The 20,021-nt window shown below is 55.2% G+C and overlaps 6 protein-coding genes across 6 annotated transcripts in view; 3 read left to right on the top strand and 3 right to left on the bottom strand.

The window, feature by feature from the left end:
* The window catches only part of PTSG_10208 (uncharacterized protein), a gene marked incomplete at its 3' end in the record, with an annotated part of 5,329 nt that extends 1,587 nt beyond the window's left edge, over positions 1 to 3,742 (top strand). The window contains exons 5-14 of the mRNA XM_004988490.1: positions 253 to 474; positions 809 to 926; positions 1,141 to 1,217; positions 1,505 to 1,593; positions 1,813 to 2,037; positions 2,247 to 2,384; positions 2,596 to 2,620; positions 2,958 to 3,092; positions 3,286 to 3,341; positions 3,607 to 3,742. Coding sequence (XP_004988547.1) covers positions 253 to 474; positions 809 to 926; positions 1,141 to 1,217; positions 1,505 to 1,593; positions 1,813 to 2,037; positions 2,247 to 2,384; positions 2,596 to 2,620; positions 2,958 to 3,092; positions 3,286 to 3,341; positions 3,607 to 3,742 — 1,221 coding nt within the window. The remainder of the gene's footprint in view (positions 1 to 252; positions 475 to 808; positions 927 to 1,140; positions 1,218 to 1,504; positions 1,594 to 1,812; positions 2,038 to 2,246; positions 2,385 to 2,595; positions 2,621 to 2,957; positions 3,093 to 3,285; positions 3,342 to 3,606) is intronic.
* Positions 3,743 to 3,925: 183 nt separating this feature from the next.
* PTSG_10207 (uncharacterized protein) lies at positions 3,926 to 6,116 on the bottom strand. The gene is made up of 4 exons (XM_004988489.1): positions 5,824 to 6,116; positions 5,568 to 5,634; positions 5,332 to 5,441; positions 3,926 to 5,123 (listed from the first exon to the last, which is right to left on the bottom strand). Exons 1-4 carry the CDS (start codon positions 6,031 to 6,033, stop codon positions 4,122 to 4,124), a joined length of 1,389 nt encoding a protein of 462 aa, XP_004988546.1. The 5' UTR covers positions 6,034 to 6,116; the 3' UTR covers positions 3,926 to 4,121.
* Positions 6,117 to 6,193: 77 nt separating this feature from the next.
* PTSG_10206 (CNDP dipeptidase 2) lies at positions 6,194 to 10,419 on the top strand (the record flags this gene model as incomplete). The annotated part of the gene is made up of 12 exons (XM_004988488.1): positions 6,194 to 6,227; positions 6,454 to 6,650; positions 6,861 to 6,994; positions 7,215 to 7,442; positions 7,809 to 7,917; positions 8,163 to 8,234; positions 8,607 to 8,784; positions 9,087 to 9,187; positions 9,461 to 9,499; positions 9,682 to 9,822; positions 10,011 to 10,076; positions 10,273 to 10,419. 12 exons carry the CDS (start codon positions 6,194 to 6,196, stop codon positions 10,417 to 10,419), a joined length of 1,446 nt encoding a protein of 481 aa, XP_004988545.1.
* A 238-nt stretch (positions 10,420 to 10,657) lies between these two features.
* Positions 10,658 to 12,752, bottom strand: PTSG_10205 (nascent polypeptide-associated complex subunit beta). Its single transcript, XM_004988487.1, has 4 exons — positions 12,596 to 12,752; positions 12,087 to 12,140; positions 11,498 to 11,807; positions 10,658 to 11,271 (listed from the first exon to the last, which is right to left on the bottom strand). Exons 2-4 carry the CDS (start codon positions 12,138 to 12,140, stop codon positions 11,141 to 11,143), a joined length of 495 nt encoding a protein of 164 aa, XP_004988544.1. The 5' UTR covers positions 12,596 to 12,752; the 3' UTR covers positions 10,658 to 11,140.
* An 864-nt stretch (positions 12,753 to 13,616) lies between these two features.
* On the bottom strand, positions 13,617 to 15,703 carry PTSG_10204 (uncharacterized protein; the record flags this gene model as incomplete). Its single annotated transcript, XM_004988486.1, has 7 exons — positions 13,617 to 13,687; positions 13,871 to 13,986; positions 14,266 to 14,355; positions 14,587 to 14,735; positions 15,021 to 15,271; positions 15,340 to 15,442; positions 15,656 to 15,703. The coding sequence occupies 7 exons, from the start codon at positions 15,701 to 15,703 to the stop codon at positions 13,617 to 13,619; spliced, it is 828 nt and encodes a 275-aa protein (XP_004988543.1).
* A 763-nt stretch (positions 15,704 to 16,466) lies between these two features.
* PTSG_10203 (uncharacterized protein) lies at positions 16,467 to 19,861 on the top strand (the record flags this gene model as incomplete). Its single annotated transcript, XM_004988485.1, has 10 exons — positions 16,467 to 16,751; positions 16,835 to 17,062; positions 17,098 to 17,247; positions 17,860 to 17,888; positions 17,915 to 17,964; positions 18,163 to 18,245; positions 18,465 to 18,527; positions 18,700 to 18,921; positions 19,193 to 19,267; positions 19,577 to 19,861. The coding sequence occupies exons 1-10, from the start codon at positions 16,656 to 16,658 to the stop codon at positions 19,859 to 19,861; spliced, it is 1,281 nt and encodes a 426-aa protein (XP_004988542.1). The 5' UTR covers positions 16,467 to 16,655.
* Positions 19,862 to 20,021: the final 160 nt, after the last annotated feature.

Below are 20,021 nucleotides of genomic sequence, written 5' to 3'. Positions count from 1 at the left end.
GTGGATGTGTTTGTGATGTGTGTGTGTGTGATGTGAAATCATTCGTGTTGTACTTGCAAAACTTTGCTCTTCAATGTCTCACACAACACACACGCACGCACACACACACACACACACACACACACACACACACACACACACACACACACACACACACATACATATACACACGCACGTGCGCGTCACAGGACCATTGTGACGTCTGACACGAAAGTGGTGCGCGATGTGTTCTACACCGGAAATCCCATCCAGGAGAACTGCACAGTCATCACGCGCATTGCGCCCACGTTCTTCCGCTTTGGGTCATTCGAAGTCGCAAAGACGGAGGACCCTGTCACGGGCAGGCCAGGCTCCAGTCCCGGAAACACGGACCTCGTCCGCACGCTTGCTGACTACACGCTGGAGATGTTTTACCCGCACATTCACGCAACGGACGCAGACGCCGCCACCAAATTCACCGAGATGTACCGCGAGGTGCGTTCACGTGTGTGTGTATTTGTGCAATGCGTGTGCAATGTGTGTGAGTGCGTGCACGTGTTATGTGTGTGTGTGTGTGCGTGCGTGCGTGCGTGCGTTCGTGCGTGTGTCTGCTGTGCGATTGTGTGTACACATGTGTGTGTGTGTGTACACATGTGTGTGTGTGCGTGCACATGTGCGTTGTGCAATTCAGTGGGGTCGGATTGCCTCCTCAGCTCAGGCGATGCGCCCATTGCACATGCGCCATTTGTTTCATCGTCAACCGCATACGCCATAATCTCCATGCCCACCGCACCAATCCCCACAAACTCGCACCCCAACACATGTTCAGATCTGCGTGCGCACAGCGCGGCTGGTTGCCAAGTGGCAGGCGGTTGGCTGGTGCCACGGTGTACTCAACACAGACAACATGAGCATCATCGGTCTCACCATCGACTATGGCCCGTTTGGTACGCAACTGGTCCTGGCAATGTCCAAGCATACGCATAGCGCACGCACTGGCACGCGCAAGCAGTTAGCAGTGAAGAGCACTGCAAGTCGATGTTGGTGTGCATGTTTTGTTTTCGCCGCAGAACGTGCACATTCACACGCGCATCACGACCCTCATGGGATGCGTGTATGTTTTGTGTGTGTATGTTTGCGCGTGTGTGCGCGCGTGTTCAGGCTTTCTAGACCGCTATGATCCCGATCACATCTGCAACCACTCGGACGATGGCGGGCGATATGACTACAAGAGCCAGGTAGCGATCATGAAGCGGTGGTGATAATGACATTACGGTGTACATGTGCTGTTGAACGATTCTCCACTCGCACACACACACACACACACATACACACACACTCGCACACACACATACACACACACTCGCACACACACATACACACACACTCGCACACACACACACATACACACACACACACACACAAACACACACATGAACACGCACACACACACACACACACACAAACACACACACACATAAACACATACATTCTCTCATTCGCACTCATCCACCCGCGTTGGCAGCCTGCAATCTGCGAGTGGAATCTGAACCGGTTGGCCGAAGACCTTTCGCCGCTCACCGACAAGGAGACGCTGGACCAGATCTGCAACGAGTGCGTCGCTGTCGTCGCTCGTGTTGATGGTCACCTTGCTGTTGCTGGTGGCGCTGATGGTGGTGCAACTATTCACTGGCGCTCTTGTTGTCACTGGAGGTGTTGTACTGCTCCTCGCACTTTCCTTCGTGCTTCTTGGTCGAATCTTGCATGTAGCACTAACACCAGCACCGCCACCACCACCAACGCCGTCACCATTACCGCCATTTTCATTCACAGAACGTTCAAGCGGGAGTACACCACCGCCTACCGCGCACACATGCGCGCAAAGCTCGGGCTGACACACACAGCAGCCGCTGTCGAAAGCGCAACCAAGTCACACGATGGCGATGGGGATGACGATGACGACAGCGCTGCTGATGGGGATGATCGCCTGTTTGTACATCTGTTCAACGTGATGGCGGATACGGGCGCCGATTTCACCAACACGTTCCGGCTCCTCAGGTGAGAGGGTGATGCCGCAGAGGCAAGTTTGAGGGGCGCAGGCAGCGTTTGGACATTGTACCCGAAACGTGCGTGTGTTTGTGTGCGTGTGTGTGTGTGTGTGTGAATGTGTGTGGATGTGTGTGGATGTGCGTGTGTGGTAATGAATTGATGATGCATGTCCACTGCCCCCACCACGCTCACAATCGTGACTGTCGCCACCACGTCAGCCTCGTATCGCCGGAGAACAGGGGTGCACCGTTCCTGTCGGCAATCAGCGAGCATCTCACCACTGTCGACGAGTGGAAGCGCTCTATCAAGCCGCGCATGGACCCGCGCCAGCTGCAGCAGCTGCTCGCCCTCCCGCAGTGCGTTACGTGTGTGCGTGTGTGGTGTGTGGCTGTGTGTGTGTGTGTGGTGTGTGCGTGTGTGTGTGTGTGGTGTGCGTGTGTGTGTGGTGTGTGTGTGTGTGTGGCTGTGTGTGGCTGTGTGTGTGTGCGTGTGTGTGTGTCATTCAAGTCTCGCTTTTTTCCTCGCTTCCATTTCTCTCACCCTCCTCCTCCCCTCACTGTATGTCAGGATCGCGCAAGCGTTTGGTGTTGAAGTACGACCAGCTGAAGAAGTTGACAAAGGTGCGATGACCGCGCCATATCCACGCGCACACACATGTACATATCCACGCGCACACATGCACACACATGTAGCAACGTGCGGTTGGTGATGTGGATTTGTGGTTTCAATCCACCACAGGCGTGATTTGACAGTTCCACTTGAACCAACGCGCACGCTGTTTTCGAGAATAGCATGCAGTCGTCATTTCAAGCAAATGTCGTTGTGGCTGCTTGGTTGTCTCAAGTTTGTGCAACTCCACCCTGTTAACACCACCACCACCACCGCCACCGCCACCACCACTGTCACAACTTGCACCACCACGCCTCAAGATGACGCAAGCGGAGAAGGAGACGAAGGACCGGGAGCTGTGGGGCGAGTGGCTGATGTTGTACTGCCGGCGGCTGCAGACAGAGCAGGAGCGATCGGGACTTGACCACGACGCCTTTCATCACAACAAGCAGCAGGTGATGGTGGTGATGGTGGTGATGGTGGTGGTGGTGGTGGTGCTGGAAGGTAGAGCGGAGGGATGCCAGTGCTGCTGGTTTACTTGATTGTGGATGTGTGCGCATGTGCGCGCGTGTGTTTATCTCACACTTGTGGGTTATGTGCGTGTGTGTGTATGTGTGTATGTGCAGGCGATGGATGGCGTCAATCCAGCGTTCATTCTCCGCAATTTTGTCGCGCAACACGCCAGCGCAACACGCCATCGACCTGTGAGTGCCCACAACCAACATGCCGGGGTTGAGGGGTGGTGGTTGTGGTACTGAAACCTCTGAATGCCGAGAGCACGTGATAGAGAGCATTGTCACCTCACACCCACACCCACACACACACACACACACACACACCCACACACACACACACACACACACACACACACACACACACACACACACACACACACACACACCCACGCACACACACATACCCACCCACGCACATCACACACACACACACACACACACACACGGATGGCAGTGCGGAGAAGGGCGACTACAGCGAGGTGCAGCGCGTGCTGTCGCGTCTCCAGCATCCGTACACGCAGCCCGAGGGCGAACCACTGCAGAAACCGCCGGCGTGGGCGTGTGCACTCGGCGTCAGCTGCTCGTCGTAATGGCACGGGAACATGCGTGAATGTGAACGTGCGCGCGTTTTGTGTGTGTGTGTGTGTGTCACGGCTGCACATGTGTGCTTGTGAGCGCGTACATGTGTATGTGTGTGTGGTTTGATCTCTTATCGCTTGCTTGCCAATATTCGCTTGAGACGTGAGCAAGACTGGGAGGTAGAGCCTTAACAAGCGTTCTCTTTTATCGTGTCAGTTAGCACAGCATATTCCACTCTTGAGTGTTTTGAACAATAATGCTTAACCCAGTACGTACATCTCGGCCATGCACTCTCCACATCAAATGGGGAATGTAAGAGTTTCCACAATAAACTCTCAACCATTCCGCATCAATTAAAACCACAGCAAGAAGCATCAGCCACTGCGACAATCACTCCTGAGCGAGACTCTGTATCACAGCCTGCTTGAGGGGCGTCGGTGCAAAGCCAATAGCCGACCACAGCGCACTGCTGTCCATGCTCACATCAGGCGGGCGCTGCTGCTGCCGTTGTTGTTGTTGTTGTTGTTGTTGTTGTTGTTGTTGTTGTTGTTGTTGTTGTTGTTGTTGTTGCATGGCGGCGAGTGATGCTGGCGTGATGAGATAGTCGCCGCGCCCCAGCACATGCGCCACGACCTTGGCAAACTCAAACCTGGACACCCGGTCCGCACCGCCCATATTGAACACAAGCGCACGGCGCCCACTCCTCGTGTCACCCTCGGTGCTTGTCCCAAATTGCCGATCCAGCCCTTGGAAGACGTGCGACCACGGGTGATTCGCACGGCGCACATGTGCCGCCACCCCCCTCCTCATCTCATCACCATCACCGCTACTACCAACATCACCACCATCACCACCACCACCGGCAGCACCACCATCACCACCATCACCGCTACCAATGCGCGCGCGTGCGGCTGCAGTACTTCTGATGATGTGCAACATGAGGCGAGCAATGTCGCCGACGTACACCGGGGTTCTGTACTCGTCCTCGTAAGCGGTGATGCGTTCATAGTTACGGAGCGCGTCTGCCATCCAGCCAAGCGTGGAGCGTCGCCGGGCATCGACAAGCGAGGGTGGGCCAAACACAAGCGCACTTCGCAGGATGAGCGCGTGTTCACCGAGCACGCTGCTCGTTGCCTCCTCCGCAGCCGCTTTGGTCTGCCCGTACACGCCAAAGCCAGGCGCGGGCGCGTGTTCACGCACATTGGCCGCGGTCCCATCGTACACCCAGTCCGTGGATATAAGCACAAACAGCGGATGCTGCTGCTGCTGCTGCTGTTGTTGTTGGTGTGCTGTAGTGGATTTGTGTGTTGTTGTGAGGGCGAGCGCAAGGCGACGCGTGCCTTCCGCGTTGATGTTCCATGCCAAGTCTGGATTGCTGGCGCATAGAGAGGTCTGCAAGTTTGTTGGTTGAGGAGTAGAGGGTGTGTGCGTGCGTGTGAGTGTGAGTGTGAAAGAAGATTGGTTGATTGTTAGGATCAACGAGCAAAAGCGCAAACTCACACTCACACACACAGGCACAGACACAGACACAGACACACACACAGACAGACAGACAGACAGACAGACAGACAGACACAAAACACGCAGACAGAAAACTCACAGAGCTCATGGCGGCAAAGTGGAGGATGAGATCTGGGTCAAAGGCGCGAACGCCGTCTTGGATGCCTTTGTCATCCTTCAGTTCCAATCGCTCTCGAAGCACGTCCAGATCTATCACAGAGACGGGATCATGCAAAACACAGGTCCTTGAATGTTGACAGTATGCCGTGCAGTCGGATCAAACACACACGCACACATACACAGAGGATAAAAAGGGAGATCGGAGAGCCAACTCACGAGGGTTTGTCAGTACTGTTTGAGGGGGAAGCCCAGATGCCCACAGCCTCAGCTTTCCATGGCGCCACTGTGAAACAATCAAGAGTGGCAGAGCGTGAAACAATTACGTCAGGGTAAGTGAAGCAGGCCAGCAAGGCACGCGGTCGATCAGGCAGATACACACTCATCCACACACATACACACATACACATATATCCACACACACACACATCCACAAACACAAGCAAACACAAACTGCAGCAACATGTCATCATACCTGGTTGTCGAGTACAGTGATGACGTGAGATGCGACATAGCCATTTGCGCCTGTGATGAGAACAGAGAGCACAGGCTCCTCGTTCCAGTCGTCAACCACATGGATACGCGACACACGCACCAACACGACAGCACACACCACCAACAGCACCGCAGCCAGCATGTTCAGCATGATGCCAGCAACAGACAAGCGCCAACAACGGCCACCCATAACCTTCCACTGCCACCGATAATTCTCTAGTATCTTCCACCAAATTTCCACAACCACTGGCTGCGAATGTTGCAATTTCCGCGTGTTGTTTGCATGTCCACTGTTCTTGCACGACCCCCCTTCCCTTCCCCTTATCTCCGCCTCCGTCTCAACTGCAACCATGAGCGAGCCCAACGCAAAGCAGGCCAAGACGAGTACGTTTGCGGGGCTTGTAGTGCATGTGGGGGGTCTTGATTGAGAGTGAATGGGTGGTTCGTGAGCTCTTGCAACAAAGTGGAGGGAAAGATGCAGCGTGCAAGCGTCGTGCAATAGTTGTGTTAGTGGTGTTGTGTAGGTGTGCGTGCCACCCCCTCCCGAATCTCCCCGCGTACTGACACGAGTCATCTGTTGCTCTGTTTCGGCATTTGCTCGTCTGCACAGCCACCGTCTGGGACGATGCGACGTCCAAGAAGTTCTTCGACCACATTGAGAGCAAGAAGGACGAGTACATCAAGCGCCTGGCCGAGGCCGTTGCCATTGATTCTGTCAGTGGCGAGGTTGCCCGCCGCCCCAAGGTCGTGGAGATGGGCCACTGGCTCAAGGCCTGGATCGAGAAGCTCGGCGGCACCGTCACCATGGTTCGGACGCACAGCACACCTATGCATTGCTTGTGGAGGAAAGGGGTTGTGTGGTGTTGGGAGATCAGCAGGATGGGGAGGGGGAGGGGAGGAAACGCTTTGTCCATATCGGGCACGAACTGAGGGGTGCATGTTGTGTCCTGATGAGATTCTTACGGCCTGATTGCTTCGAATGTGGCTTCTTTCGTGCACGCACATGCGCGATTTTAGAAGGACATTGGCAAGCAGACGCTTGAGGGCCAGGAGGTTGACCTCCCACCTGTGCTCCTTGGCCAGTACGGCACCGACCCAAGCAAGAAGACCCTCTGCGTGTACGGCCACTACGACGTCCAGCCCGCCGACAAGTACGCACACTTGCAGACACGCACACACGCTCTTGCATGCATGCATACATGCATGCATGTGCACGCAAGTGTTGGCTCAGTGAAGCAGCCCACGCTCACATCCTTACTCACGCACACACACACACCCTTACACCTTTACACACACACACACACACACACACACACACACACACACACACACACACACACACTGCACTTGTTGCGCATGTGCATGTTACAGGTCCGACGGGTGGGACACGGAGCCGTTTGTGCTGACGGAGAAGGAGGGGCGGCTGTTTGGCCGCGGGTCCTCTGACGACAAGGGCCCCGTCCTGGGCTGGCTGTGGGCCATTGAGGCGAGCCAGGAGCTTGGGCTTGACCTCCCCGTCAACATCAAGATGGTGTTTGAGGGCATGGAGGAGTCTGGCTCTGTCGGCATGGAGGAGCTCATTCGCGCCGAGGCCAAGGGGTACGCACACGTACAAGAGGGATAAGGGGTGGTGCCGGGTGTTTGTGTATGTGTTTTTGTGTGTTTGTGTGTGTGTTTGTGTGGGTGTGTTGGTGTGTGTATGTGTGCGTATATTTGTGTGTGTGTGTTTGTGTGTGTGTGCGTATGTGTGTGTGTGTGTGTGTTTGTATGTGTGCGTATGTGTGTGTGTGTGTGTGTGTGTGTGTGTGTGTGTGTGTGTGTGTGTGGCTTTTACGTGTTGGACCCAACATTTGTTGCCTGTCTCTGTTCTAGAGCGAACCACCCCACTCGATACTGCTACCACCCCACTCGCTACTGCTACCACCACACTCACCACCGCTATCACGCCGCCATAATCGTGTGCAGGTTCCTGTCTGACGTTGACTGCGTGTGCATCAGCGACAACTACTGGCTCGGCACCACCAAGCCCTGCATCACCTACGGCCTCCGTGGCATCTGCTACTTCTTCCTCTCCGTAAGCCCCATTGGCGCGCGTGTACGCGTGTGTGCGTGTGCGTGACGTTTTCACGTGTCGGCAGCATTGCGTTTCCACGCGCGTGTTTGCATGTGCAAACGTGAACATATATCCGTTTTGCACGTGTGTTTGCTTCATTGGCTCCATGATAACACCGCCACAGCTATGGAAACTCACACTCACGTGCATGAATGTGTGTGTGTGTGTATATATGTGTGTGTGTGTGTGTTTGAAAACTATTGCAGGTTGAGGGTTCCACCAAGGATCTCCACTCTGGCGTGTTTGGCGGCACCGTGCACGAGCCCATGGTCGACCTGGTACGCAATACACATATACACACGCACACACCGCTCTTGATGCTGTTGGCATGCATTTTTGTGTATATGTGCAGTTCTGTGGTGTGTACTTTTGCGTGACGGGAACACACGCGCACACGCCCACGCACACGCACACGCCCACGCCCACGCCCACGCCCACGCGCACGCACACGCACACGCACACGCACACGCACACGCACACGCACACGCACACGCACACGCACACGCACGTGCACACACGTACATACACACAAACACACTGCTCCAATTTCCCTTTGAACTCACGCCCCCACCCCCTTTCGCAAACCACCACAACCTCACTTACCCACACCCCTTCCCTCCCTCCCCAATCTCGCCATTCCACGTGTACAGGTGAAGATGATGAGCACGCTCGTGGATGCCAAGGGCAACATCCTCATCGATGGTGTGAACGACACCGTTGCCCCTGTTGTTGCCGACGAGCACAAGGTGTACGAGGCCATCGACTTTGACATCCAGGACTACAAGCGCGACGCCGGCCTTGTTGGCGACGTGCCTCACCCGTCCAAGGGTCAGTTTTGTGTGTGTGTGTGTGTGTGTGTGCGTGTGTGTGTGTGCGTGTGTGTGTGTGTGTGTGTGTGTGTGTGTGTGTGTGTGTGTGTGTGTGTGTGTGTGTGTGTGTGTGTGTGTGTGTGTGTGTGTGTGTGTGTGTGTGTGTGTGTGTGTGTGTGTGGAGCTTGCCTTTTTGGTCCCATTGATATCAACAGACCGCCACCTCACTCGCTTACCGCCACCTCTTTTCCTCTTCGCCATCATTACCCCCTCCCGCCTTTCCGTCGACCATGCACCCCACCACACAATCAAACCCATTAGTTGACACGCTCATGCGTCGTTGGCGGTTCCCGTCGCTGTCCATCCACGGCGTGGAGGGCGCATTCTACGGCCAGGGCGGCAAGACCGTCATCCCACGCAAGGTGAAGTGGTCATGATGGTGGTTGTGGCAATGATGGTGGTTATGATAATGCTGGTGCAGAGTATTGCTGGCCACTTGACGTTGCTTGTGCGTGAATGCTTGCATTTTCGTTTCGTTGTCAATCCAACTGCTCCCTCCCCCTCGCTTCCTTCCTTCCTTCCTGCCTTCCTTCCTTCCTCCCTGCCTTTGTCACCCCACATGCGCACGACGCGCACATCAACCCATAACCTCCCCCTTTCTCCCTTCTCTTCTTTTCTTTCTCTCCATCACCAAGGTGATCCCCGACCAGGACCCCGAGGACATCTTCAAGAAGGTGCGCACGTGCTCGTCGGTGCTGGTGCTGGTGGTCGTTACTTTGCATGGTGGTCGTTACTTTGCATGCATGCTTGGTTGCCTGCTGGCTTGCAACTTCCTCCTGCACCTGCACATGCTCCGGCTTCTGAGTTGTACTCAAGACACACACACACACACATACACACTCATACACTGTTGCAGGTTGAGAAGCACGTGCTTGCTGAGCACGCCAAGCTCAACTCCACGACAAAGGTGTCGCTCACCTCTGAGCACGGCGGCAAGCCTTGGGTGGCCAACTTTGACCATCCAAACTACGTCGCAGGCCGCAAGGCCACCAAGGAGGTGCGAGCGTGTGCTGCGTATGTGTGTGTATGTGTGCATGTTTGTGTGTGTATTTATTTATCCACACTCCACCATGGTTTTGTTTCACACACTCGCTTCTGACCCCGCGTGTCATGTCTCATTTCCCGCTCACATGCTTCCTCACCCTGCCCATCATCACTGCGGTGCCCCACCCCCTGGATTTGCAGGTGTACGGCGTTGAGCCCGATCTCACGCGCGAGGGCGGAAGCATCCCCATCACCCTCACCTTCGAGGTGCGCTTGCGAATTGCGTCCCCTCCCTGGCAACTCACAACACGCAGACACACACACACACACACACACACACACACACACACACACACACACACACACACACACACACACACACACACACACACACACACACACATGCGTATCTCATCTCAACCTCCCCTTGCCTCCTCAACACGCCCCCCCCCCCCAACTGCAGGAGGCGACGGGCAAGAGCGTGCTGCTGCTGCCAATGGGCCGCGGTGACGACGGCGCCCACTCGCAGAACGAGAAGCTCGATGTGTCAAACTACATCAACGGCATCAAGCTCCTCGGCTCGTACATCTTCAACCTCACTGACATCTGAGCACGCTGTGTAACAATGCAATGCTCGCGCATTCGCTGCGTCGCAAGCTTGCGTGCCATGTCAACCCTTCCAACTTTGTTTCTGTGGTTTGGACGGGTTGCACGCATTGCTATGCTGGTGCCTCATCGGCCCTGGTGTTGATGTGACCCTCCGCCCCCTCCCCCGGTCCTTTTCCCTTCCCAACAACTCCTGAGTAAACAACATCTGTGACACACGCGCTACATCAACATGTCACAAGCACTTGATCTCGACAGCTTGCGTGTCTTTGTAGGGTTTTACTATGGATTTTGGTTTTGATACCTGTTCCCACCCCCCCAAACAAAAAGAGGAAGGTGCAGGAGCATGGTGTTTTGCCGTGTCCCCACCTCACACTGACGCGCAGACAAGACACACGCTGAAATACAACCAAACCACCACTCTCCATCACAGTACAACATGTAGAGGGAGGACAGCAAAGTGGCAATTAACACCACACGGCATACACCGACCAATCAGCCACAAACGTACACATGAAGTGGGAACAAGAAAGAAAGAGAGAGAAGAAAGGAGACGAGAGCGACTGCCATGGGAGTGCTGCCTCAACACAACGCAATGAACGTCACAAACAGCACCGTCGACCAGCGCCATTGCACCGCACACGCGGCATATCCCCGACAGCACCATGGGCAGAGGCGTCAGCACACACGGTTCTCACCCTAACAAAAGCAGAGGCGGGTCACGTTTACTTGCTTGCTGCAGTCTCGAAGCTCTCGCCCTCAACGAGGTCGGGAACATCATCATCATCGCCATCAACATCCTCCATGTTCGTCTCAGCAACAGCAGCTTCTGCTGCCTTGCCACCCTTGCTGTCAACTGCATGATGATGTGGAAGCAGGTTGGGAAACGTGAGAAACGGGTGAGCGCAAAGGCAGTTTGAGCGGCACGGCACGCACTTTGTCGTTCACACAACAAACACGCCCCGCCCGCACTCGCGCGCGTACACACTGTGTTCCTGAAGCGCCCTCCTCTCGTGCACACTCATTGCCGGCCCCTCCCCCACCATTTGCACAGAGGCGCAAGAAAAGCATTCCAGACTTACGTCCGAGGCTGCTGGCAGCCGTCTTGAGGTGAGCCAGGCTCTCGGGGCCGAGCTGGGGCAGGATGCCCGGGAGCAGCTCGCTGAGCGGCTTGACCTGTGAGTTTCCGGAGATGCTGAAGGTGTTGGCAGCAATGGCGGCCTGCACCTTGGGCTTGTCAAAGTGGATGACCTTGCCGTCGGTACGGATCATGTTGACCTCCTCAACACCGGGGATGGGGTTGACACCGAGCTTCTTGAGCGTGCCCATGAGCTTCTTGTCGTCCGTGACAGTGGACTTGTGAACGCGCTTCTTCTTGCGGCGGGGGGTGCCCTGCACGCAGTCACGCACGAGTTGAGAAGGGAAGCGAGCGTTAGAGAGACAGACAGAGAGTGCGAGTGTGTGCGCGCGCGAGAGAGAGAGAGAGTGTGTGTGTGTGTGGAGGAAAGGGTTGCATCAGAGCAGCGAGACTAGAGCAGTGACGCACGGAGCGGCACGGAGCAGCGAGAGCGAGGAAAAAAAAAACTGTCTGCACACGCACGCATCTCCGGCACGTGTGCATGTTTGTTGCACATGCACATGCACATGCAAGCACGCGCACGGCTAACACACCTTGCCACCGAGGCGGGCAGCCTGCAGTCTCTTAACATCAACCTTGGGCGGCATCTGTGTGTGTGTGTGTGTGTGTGGTGTGTCGTGCAAAAAAACAGCGGGCACGTGGTGAGTGAGTCGCAAACACGTGTGTGGACATGGGGTTGAGTGCACAACCCGCTTCCGCGGCGTGGCGCCGCACTCACCCCTTCTCCTCCCCCTTTCGCTTCTCGGTTCACCTTCCCCAAGGCCCTCTCACACTGGTCTTCCACCATGCAGCAGATGTTCACGAGCCGCCAGCTCAGCGGCACCACCAGAGCGCTTGAAGGAGTTGCTGTTGTTGCTCGTGTCATGCATGGCATCATTTGCAGGTCACCGTGCTGCACGTATGCCGTACGACGGCACCACACGACGGCACCACACGACAGCACACGCCATCCACACCAATCATGCCCCATCATGCCCCATCCGCACACACACACTCGCACCAACACCCACCCACGCTCCATCGCATTCCCACTGCAACTCACTCTGAGGCGCTGTGTGGAGGTGGGATTCACGTGCAGCTGACTGGGTGGGGAGTAAAAGGCCCTCTTGCTGTTTGCCTGCCTTTGTGCTGCACACGGCAAAAACTATCTGGGAACCCCCACACGACGACAATTCGCCAATAACACACCCCAGTTTTCTGCTACCGGGTTATAAACAGGCACTATGTGCTACAAATATGTCAGTATTTAACAACACAGCACAAACTGCAGTGCGCTCGTTGCCAGCCACAAAAACAAAAACGAGAGGAGGACACTCTCTTTTCGCCTTTCCTTCGTCACAGGAGTTGAAGCCAAGTATCGTGTATTTGCAAGGGTGTTGCGGAGAGCAGGATGTTCTCGGGCACACGGAGAGCTTCCCGATGATATCGGCTTCATTGCGAGGAAAAATCTGCTTGGTGGTCTGGGGGCTTGTGACATGAACCCTCCCTGTTGAGGGGATATGTTTATCTTGTTCGGGGGGCTGTGCACTGTTGGACGTTGTATTGGTTGGGAACAATGGACACGCGCACGACAACCGTGACGGCAACGAGAACAGTGACAGCAAAGAGACAGGGCATCGATCAGGGACAGGGCGTCAATCAGATATCGCCTTCAGCGTCGGCCGCGATGGGGGGGGGTGCATCCAAAGCCAGTAGTTCCTCCAGACAGTCAACCACTCCAATCGACAGCCTCAGTCGACCCTGGTGCCAGCGGTAGTTGGCACCGCAGCGACAGCTGGGGCTGTTGTGGTTGACTCCATATGTGTGTGTGTGTGTGCGTGTGTGTGAGAGCCGTGGAGGCTTGAGTGGTTGTGCTTTTTGCTGGCTGTCCAGTCAGTAATGATGCGCATGATCGCAGGTGTGAGGTCATCAACGGGGTGTGCATAAGATGCAGAGAGAGTTTGGGCGAGAAATGGCATCTCTTGCGGTGGTTGTTCCTATTGCTGCTGGTGGTGGTGGTGATGGCTGCTGCTGCTGTTGCCCTTGTCGTTCCTGCACCATTCGTTTGATCGCATCTGCGCGCGTCAGGCGCTGTGCATGCTCTCGGTGCAGCTGGTCCAGGATATCCTAATCTGTTCCTGAGTGCTGAGCACCGCTGAGTGTATGTGTGTGTGTGTATGTGTGTATGTGCATGTGTGTGTGTTGTGTCTGTGTGTTGTGTGTGTGTGCAAAACACATAGGTGGGAGGCGACACACGTGCATAAACAGGCATGGCCAGAGCAAGCACATTAGTCGGAAGTGCAAGCGCCACCAGATCACTCACAGCCACACGCCCCACCTGTATGTGTGGTGGCGGCACCGCGGTCGGTCCCGCTCGATCCTGGATGAGTGCAGCTGTGTATGCAAGATTCTGCTGTTGGAAAAGGGAATAGCGACAGCAGCCACCCGATGGGCCTGGTACAACAGAACACACGACAGCGATGATTGTGGTTTGCAGCAGTAAGGGACGTGTGCGTGCGTGCGTGTGTGTGTGTGTGTGTGTGTGTGTGTGTGTGTGTGCGTGTGCGTGCGTGTGTGCGTGCGTGTGTGTGCGTGCGTGTGTGTGTGTGTGTGTGTGTGCGTGTGCGTGCGTGTGCGTGTGTGTGCGTGTGTGTGTGTGTGTGCGTGTGTGTGTGCGTGTGTGTGAAGGTGAAACAGCACAGCATGTGAATTAAATGTGGCAGGTGTACGCACCGCTTCTTCACGATGATGTGGAGCAAAGAGCGCCTGCTGTCGCGGCCCATGATAGAGTTGATCATCACCATGATCGTCTCCACAGCACCCCTGCAATGTGTAACAGAGACAGGTGAGCTACTCACACCCGATGACGAGGACAAGCAACATGCGCTCACGCACATGAAACACCTGCACGCACGCACACATACGCACACGCGCCCGTATGCACGCACACACAACGATGTACACGTGCAAAGCATGCACCCGCGTGTACACAATGCCAACCTCAAACTCGCACTCGGTGTCACAATACCACAGACACAGGCACATGAGGGAAACGGGCTCGCATGCGCACCAATCATCGGGCTGCGCTCGAGTGGGTGTTGGTTCCAGCCATCGTTATCGCTGTTGCCGTCGTCATTGACGCTGTTGATGTTGTTGTCGTTGTTGTTGCCGTCGTTGGTGTCGCCAGCATCGCCAGCAGCGGCCTGTGTTGTGTGTTGTGTGTGTGTGTGTGTGTGTGTGTGTGTGTGTGTGTGTGTGTGTGTGTGTGTGTGTGTGTACATGCATGCACGGTGGTGATGAGTGCAGAATGAGCACGGTTCAAAGTCACAGCGGTCGTACGACATCGCGCCGTAGCAAACCAAAAACAAAACAGAAAAGCACACACGCGCGCACACACACTCACACACAGACACACACACACTCACACAAGTACAGCAATGGTGCGATGTTCGAATCGACACATCAAGATATCAAGATACCCACCAAACCGCTTCGCCTCCAACATGTCCGGTGGCAGTTGGTAGAATGACGACAGCGGCCGCGGCGAGAGGTCGTGACGGTTCGCCCAGCGGCGATGGGTTGATGCTGCTGATGATGTTGACGATGGTGGTTGTGCTGCGCGCGCAGGGGTACCAGCAGTGCAGATGCAACGGGTCGGCGAAAGCGCCGTCAGAGAGGCGGGATGGGGTCGATGGAGGTGCAGCCGGAGACCGTGAGCTGCGGCTGTTGGCGAGGGCGGCTGCACGACGCATCATAGCATGTGGCCGACACGGGCTGCAAGAAGGAGCGCTTGACCATCACATGCACGTGGGTATCGGGTGCTGGTGCTGGCAGTCCGCTGCTGCTGGTGTGATTGTCGGCGTCGTTGTTGGGGTGCGCGTCGCTTCCGTCGACCTGCGCTGTTCACCAGCTGGTCGTGTGGCAACACAGCAGCAGCCCATGTTTGCTTGCTTGCAGTGCTTCGCCATGTTTACTTGGGAAAATTCGTGGAAATCTTACGCAGTTCGCAGCGATGAGAGGCATTTCGCGTGAAGGATTTTGGAGACGCGCCCACCTCTGCGATCTACGGTGTGTGTGTGTGGGGGGGGGGTGGGACGACAACATGCAGCACGTGCACGGGTACCTCGACGTTGTTGGGTTGCAGACCAGTGGTGGTGGATACGGATGCCATTGTCGCTATGTGGAGGGGTCTTGCTGCAGCACCAACCTTGACCAAAGACTGCATTGCACTGTCCACATGGCCAATTGGTTGTCCTGACTTCTTTGTGTGGCTTGGGTTTGTTGTCACACATAATGCTGTCATGGATATTGTAGGGGGTGCTACTGAACACACGCTTGGGAACTCCCATCGCGCCTGTCACGCCACGATACGCCACCGCTTCCTCCAGTAAGCACCACGACCACAAGTTACATGTCTTCTGGCACGCTCACTTGGGTTCACATCCATGATCCTATGATTCAGACGCGCACGCGCACGCAAACATACAACACATACACACGCCCATCACACATGCACAAAGCTATTCACACATGCACTTGCATTCACCTTGCACTCGCTGGCAGCTGCGCTACTTGACACCGGCACATACACACACACACACACACCGTCAGTGTCTACTGCATCCAGCTCAGCACATTTCACAGCCAGGTTCCTCTGTGGTCGTGTGCGATCGACGTGAGCATGGTGCTTGCAGCACAACTGCATGCCAAACAACAACAGCAACAGCAGCAGCAGCAACGCTCAGGCGCCCCTCGCGTAATCCACATTCATCGATGAAACAAAGACAGCGCGAACAGCCATCAACACGGCTGCTATACTTGCTGTCCTCCAGTGCCTCTCTGAGTTGCGCAGCCCCACGAGCCAGGACGGCCCTGACCTGGCCTTTCGCTGCCTGCGCAGATCTTGATGCGTGCGCGTCCGTTGGGTGTGAACAGCACTGCGTGCGAACAACACTGCGTGTGCGGCACTTGCACGCCACACGCTAGTTTCATCGTGTCTTTCACTCTCAATGAAACGTCAGCCTACTCTAGCACACGGCTGCGACAGGCAACCCCCACCTCCACGTTCAGCATCCCCAACACCGCAAGCGTGTGGCAAACCATAGCCGTGACATTTACAATTGATGAGCGCTGCCGATGCCAGCACCAGCGACCGCGCATGCAGCCACCATGACATCCTAGTCATGGGAAAGACCCCGTGGTGTACACGTGCGCCTCCGGTATCGTCATTTACTACAACACCACATCCAGCAGCACGCCCACCATTCCCTTCACATTGACCCCGTTCATGTGCGCATGCCAGGCTGATCAGACCTACACCGACACAGAGCTGGCCTGCCGCGACATCAGCGAGTGCAACCCAGGCGCGGTTGAGTGCGCATGTGTCGGCGAGTGGGTTGGCCCAACGTGCAGTGATGACACCAACAGGCCGCCAGAACGCATCTCCCTCGGCACCACGCGCGTGCCAGAGAACAGCTTCCCGCTGCCCCTCATCACTGTCCCTGTGGATGGGTCGGCCATCGAGGCTGCTGTGTGCAAAAAAAAAACAACGGCACCATTGCCCAGCTGTTGGCTGACTTTCTTGTGCGCGTCAACGTTGAAGATACAAACTACGCGCCAACAGCCCTGCTACCTGATACCGCCAGTATTGCGGAGAACACGCCTATCGGCACCACCGTGGCCCACATTACTTTTGTGAACCTCAGGCAACGCACCGTACAGCGACGCGAGCAACACTGGCTTTGAACAACCTGTGCGTGAGCTCGTACATGCATGCGTGTGTATGTGTGTGTGTATGTGTTTGTGTGTGTGTGTGTGTGTGCGTGTGTGTGTATGTGTGTGTGTATGTGTGTGTGTGTGTGCGCGTGTGTATGTGTGTGTGTGTTTGTGTGTGTGTTTGTGTGTGTGTGTGTGTGCGTGTGTATGTGTGTGTGTGTGTTTGTGTGTGTGTTTGTGTGTGTGTGTGTGCGTGTGTATGTGTGTGTGTGCGTGTGTATGTGTTTGTGTAAGCGTGTGTATGTGTGTGTGTGTGCGCGTGTGTGTGTGTGTGTGTGTGTGTGTGTGTGTGTTTGTGTGTGTGTGTGTGCGTGTGTATGTGTGTGTGTGTATGTGTTTGTGTGTGTGTGTGTATGTGTGTGTATGTGTTTGTGTGTTTGTGTGTTTGTGTGTATGTGTGTGTGTTTGTGTACATGTTGCTTTTTTGTGCATGGGCATGTGCTGAACGCGTTGATGCCAGTGCGTGCTTGTGTTTGTGCACGCAAACACTTTCGGCACTCATTTGTTCGCTCAACATCCACCTGAAATCCGCCCGCTCACCACCTTCTTCAGAACACGGACTTGCTCTACTTTGTGGCGAGGTCTCGTTCGTTATCGTTCACGACAGGGCCGGCGATGGATCTGGCGGCCAAATTAACATCGAACTCGACGCCCCAGGTGATGCAGCCACCTGTTTTCTTGCATGCAAGAGAGAATGAGCTTGGGTATTTGAACGCGAGTGCTTGAACTTGTGTGCTTGAACTTGGGTACTTGGCAGGTTACGCATCGCTACCCTCGCAGGTGTTTGAAATACACTCCATTCAACAAACGCTCACGTGAAGGTTTCCTTGCACCACACGCTGTTGACTGTTACAGATCTCATTGGCACGGGCGTGGACCTCGTGCTCGGAGATGATCCAGGACGATACAAGGACCGAAGCACCTGCGAGCGATCAACGGTAAGAGGAACAGCATCATCTTTTCTGCGCCTGTCTGGCCTGCTTTGATGTGTCTTATCACAGCTCCAAACACCGCCACAGTCACAAGCTGCGACGAAATCCCTCCTCCCCAATGGCGCGTATGCTCAACTCCGACTCACACATCCAACCAAACATCATCATGCGTGTCACATCGTCACATCATCACACCACACACCACCATCACCTCGTCTCCTGCAGAGCACGTCCGATTGCTACACCTTCGATCCAAACACCATGACTGGCTACTTCAACCAAATCTGGGTTAGGGCCTCCAAATGGATGCGTGTGAAGTGTGTTGCTGAAATGGGTGCTTGTTGATTGTATGCCCGCGCACTTCTTCAAAATAACCGAACACACACACACACATATAATCAACCTCACCTGCACACTCCGACTGTTCCATCAACACCACATGTGCATGCAACACTTCCAGGCATCGTGCTGCATGGATGGTTTCGTGCTTGGGAAGCTCCCGCGCTCCAACTGGCGGTTCAACTTCAAGTATGACGTCGTTGACCACATCTACAACTTCCGTGTCGGCAACTTCAACCCGGACACGTTTGACATGTCCTTCCTGGACTTGGACGCTGCAGAGGTGCTGGCAAACGGCGTGGAGGTCTCCGCCTTTACCTGCAACGACTACTGCAGGGACAAGGTGATTGATTGCCCCGCCATGCGCATGAAGGCATGCATGCATGCGTGATTTGTGGTCGTGTGTGTGTGTGGTCGTGCGTGCGTCATGTGTGCGTCATGTGCGTGTTTGCCTTCAATCTGTTTGCATGCGTATGAATGTTTTTGCCTAGACTCATGCTCATGTTTCTGCATGGTTCCATGTCCAGGCTTCCACCTGTGTGAGGCCGTTGCTCCTTCTTTGCTCACCACATCAACTTGTGTGCACTTTGGTGTTTTGTTTGCGACATGCACAGTCATGTGGAGAATGCTCTCTCGACCCCCAGTGCGGCTGGTGTGACACTTCCGGCTGTCTCGCCCGCTCAGAAGAGGTGCGCGCGCCTGCATGTTGTTGTTGTTGTTGTTGTTGTTGTTGTTGTTGTTGTTGTTGTTGTTGTTGTTGTTGTTGTTGTTGTTGTTGTTGTGTGTGTGTGTGTGTGTGTGAGTTGTGTGTGTGAGAGAGTGAGAGAGAGAGAGTGCGTGTGTGTGTGTGAGTAGGCGTTGGCAGCCACATGCTTGTGCTCTTGTTTTCCTTTCTATGTCATGTATGTTCTCCCACCCTTCATCAAACATCATCCCTCACACCCACCACACTCATGCAACACACAACACACACACGCACGCACATGGCTGCAACACAGCCGACGTGCGCAGGCAACTGGCTGGAGGATGCGTGCTGCCCATCGTGCGCCGCCCACACAGACTGTCAGGCCTGCCTCAATGCAGACGGCTGCGGCTGGAGCTTCAGCCTCGGCCGCTGCCTCTCCGGCACAACCGACCTCGGCCTGTGCGAGGCGTCTGAGTTCTACCAAATCCCATCGCCAGGCAACACCATCTGCCGCGTTCTCCCGGGACCCGTCATCTCACCAAACACACCCGCCACCGTGCCCAGCGCTTACAACAGGTGCGGCACACACACGCGCTAGTTGTGAGCTCGTGTTTACACACACAGGCATGCACATTGCGTATGCTTCGTTTTGATTCAATGCGCCTTCTCGCTTCCACCGTCACACTCACTCACAACATTACACCACTCACTAACACACATGCACAAAGTCACTTGCCATGTGTCTGTTTGTGAGTTGA

This window comes from Salpingoeca rosetta (assembly GCF_000188695.1).
Source record: "Salpingoeca rosetta unplaced genomic scaffold supercont1.35, whole genome shotgun sequence".
NCBI lineage: Eukaryota > Choanoflagellata > Craspedida > Salpingoecidae > Salpingoeca > Salpingoeca rosetta.
The sequence above is the reverse complement of the archived record's forward strand: the minus strand, read 5'-3'. Positions and strand labels throughout refer to the sequence as shown.

Coding starts and splice junctions, on each gene's coding strand:
- PTSG_10207 (XM_004988489.1), bottom strand. CDS start 6,033: ATGGGTGGCCGTTGTTGGCGCTTGTCTGTTGCTGGCATCATGCTGAAC. Junction 5,635..5,823: donor TCACTGTACTCGACAACCAG/GTATGATGACAT, acceptor ATTGTTTCACAG/TGGCGCCATGGAAAGCTGAG. Junction 5,442..5,567: donor AACAGTACTGACAAACCCTC/GTGAGTTGGCTC, acceptor TCTCTGTGATAG/ATCTGGACGTGCTTCGAGAG.
- PTSG_10205 (XM_004988487.1), bottom strand. CDS start 12,140: ATGCCGCCCAAGGTTGATGTTAAGAGACTGCAGGCTGCCCGCCTCGGT. Junction 11,808..12,086: donor CTGCCCGCCTCGGTGGCAAG/GTGTGTTAGCCG, acceptor GACTGCGTGCAG/GGCACCCCCCGCCGCAAGAA. Junction 11,272..11,497: donor GGCTGCCAGCAGCCTCGGAC/GTAAGTCTGGAA, acceptor ATCATCATGCAG/TTGACAGCAAGGGTGGCAAG.